The 2500-nt window shown below is 37.8% G+C and overlaps 1 protein-coding gene across 1 annotated transcript in view; it reads left to right on the top strand.

The window, feature by feature from the left end:
- The window catches only part of LOC115817035 (bromodomain-containing protein 3), a 25547-nt gene that overhangs the window by 11939 nt on the left and 11108 nt on the right, over positions 1-2500 (top strand). Inside the window, exons 8-9 of the mRNA XM_030780276.1 lie at positions 1-49; positions 715-938. The exon at positions 1-49 is cut by the window's left edge and continues 149 nt beyond it. Of these exons, the coding sequence (XP_030636136.1) occupies positions 1-49; positions 715-938 (273 nt within the window). The remainder of the gene's footprint in view (positions 50-714; positions 939-2500) is intronic.

Below are 2500 nucleotides of genomic sequence, written 5' to 3'. Positions count from 1 at the left end.
AGACTCGGACCAGGAGCGAGCTCACCGGTTGGCTGAGCTCCAGGACCAGGTACTCAACAGAGGCTCTCGTCCCAAGGGACTCAAAAAAACCCCCAAAAAACCCCTGTGTAGTTAAGAGAGGGAGGGGTCATGGGAGGCCTGGCCTCCTTTGAATACTGACAGATGTCAGAACTGTTTCAATTCAGACCGGGACAGATCAGTGGAGGGTCCAAGGCAGGCCACTGTTCCCCCACCAAGGTCTGTGCTAAGGCACAGACAAAACAGTCATCGATATTTACCCCTCCACGTCCTTCTAGAACATTCCACATGAGAACGGAATGGTCACATGATTCATTCACTGTCCCTGGAGACAGTGGTGCCACAGTCACCAGTCTCTTTGGTTACTGAGACTTCACGTCTTTCATATATGAAGTGGTGATCTAGTGTCAATTTGAATATGTACGATATGGATATCGTAACTGATGCCTTAGGGTTACAGTGCTGATCTAGGATCAGTTTGAATATGTATGATATGGGTATGGTAACTGATGTCTCAGGGTTACAGTGCCGATCTAGGATCAGTTTGAAGATGTATGATATGGGTATGGTAACTAATATGAGATGATATTGTACCTGCGTGACATCATATGATCGACTAATGGTTTGTATTGATTTTAGGGTCTGAAGGTGTACGTTAAATTCTGTGTGTGTGTGTGTGTGTGTGTGTGTGTGCAGCTGAAAGCCATCCATGAGCAGTTGGCAGCCCTGTCCCAGCCCCAGGTCAGTAAACCCAAGAAAAAAGAGAAGAGGAAAGACAAGCACAGGAGGAAACCCGGTGAAGCTCCGCCCTCTCCTGGGAAATTAGCCATGTGGCTCACGCCAGAAGCTCCGCCCCCGGGCAGCAAAAAGAACAAGACGGGCAAAGATCCTGCTCTGACCACCAAACCCAAGACACCTGGGTAAGAACTACACTTCCCATAATTCACAGCACCAACCTCCACAGTGTTCTCACCCAGCACAGGATGAGGGCACTCAATATGTGTGTGTATGCCACTTCGTAATCAGTTAGGCATTATCTTTATCCGTCTATAATCAGTCAGGCATTATCTTTATCTGTCTATAATCAGTCAGGCATTATCTTCATCTGTCTATAATCAGTCAGGCATTATCTTTATCTGTCTATAATCAGTCAGGCATTCTCTTTATCTGTCTATAATATCTATAATCCGTCAGGCATTATCTTTATCTGTCTATAATATCTACAACCAGGCATTATCTTTATCTGCCTATAATGTCTATAATCAGTTAGGCATTATCTTTATCTGTCTATAATGTCTATAATCCGTCAGGCATTATCTTTATCTGTCTATAATATCTACAACCAGGCATTATCTTTATCTGTCTATAATGTCTATAATCAGTTAGGTATTATCTTTATCTGTCTATAATGTCTATAATCAGTCAGGCATTATCTTTATCTGTCTATAATGTCTATAATCAGTTAGGCATTATCTTTATCTGTCTATAATGTCTATAATCAGTTAGGCATTATCTTTATCTGTCTATAATCCGTCAGGCATTATCTTTATCTGTCTATAATCCGTCAGGCATTATCTTTATCTGTCTGTCTATAATCTGTCAGGCATTATCTGTATCCGTCTGTCTATAATATCTATAATCAGTCAGGCATTATCTTTATCTGTCTCTCTATAATGTCTATAATCAGTTAGGCATTATCTTTATCTGTCTATAATGTCTATAATCAGGCATTATCTTTATCTGTCTGTCTATAATATCTATAATCAGTTAGGCATTATCTTTATCTGTCTGTAATGTCTATAATCAGTCAGGCATTATCTTTATCTGTCTGTCAATAATGTCTATAATCAGGCATTATCTTTATCCGTCTGTCTATAATGTCTATAATCAGTTAGGCATTATCTTTATCTGTCTATAATATCTATAATCCGTCAGGCATTATCTTTATCTGTCTATGTCTATAATCAGTCAGGCATTATCTTTATCTGTCTATAATGTCTATAATCAGGCATTATCTTTATCTGTCTATGTCTATAATCAGTTAGGCATTATCTTTATCTGTCTATAATGTCTATAATCAGCCATTATCTTTATCTGTCTATAATGTCTATAATCAGTTAGGCATTATCTTTATCTGTCTATAATGTCTATAATCAGTTAGGCATTATCTTTATCTGTCTATAATGTCTATAATCAGTCAGGCATTATCTTTATCTGTCTATAATGTCTATAATCAGTTAGGTATTATCTTTATCTGTCTATAATGTCTATAATCAGTCAGGCATTATCTTTATCTGTCTATAATATCTATAATCAGTTGGGCATTATCTTTATCCGTCTGTCTATAATATCTATAATCAGGCATTATCTTTATCCGTCTGTCTATAATGTCTATAATCAGTTAGGCATTATCTTTATCTGTCTATAATTAGTCAGGCATTATCTTTATCTGTCTATAATGTCTATAATCAGTTAGGCATTA

Source organism: Chanos chanos, chromosome 7, assembly GCF_902362185.1.
Source record: "Chanos chanos chromosome 7, fChaCha1.1, whole genome shotgun sequence".
Classification (NCBI taxonomy): Eukaryota; Metazoa; Chordata; class Actinopteri; order Gonorynchiformes; family Chanidae; genus Chanos; species Chanos chanos.
Note: the sequence above shows the minus strand (reverse complement) of the source record. Positions and strands in the feature narration are given on the sequence as shown.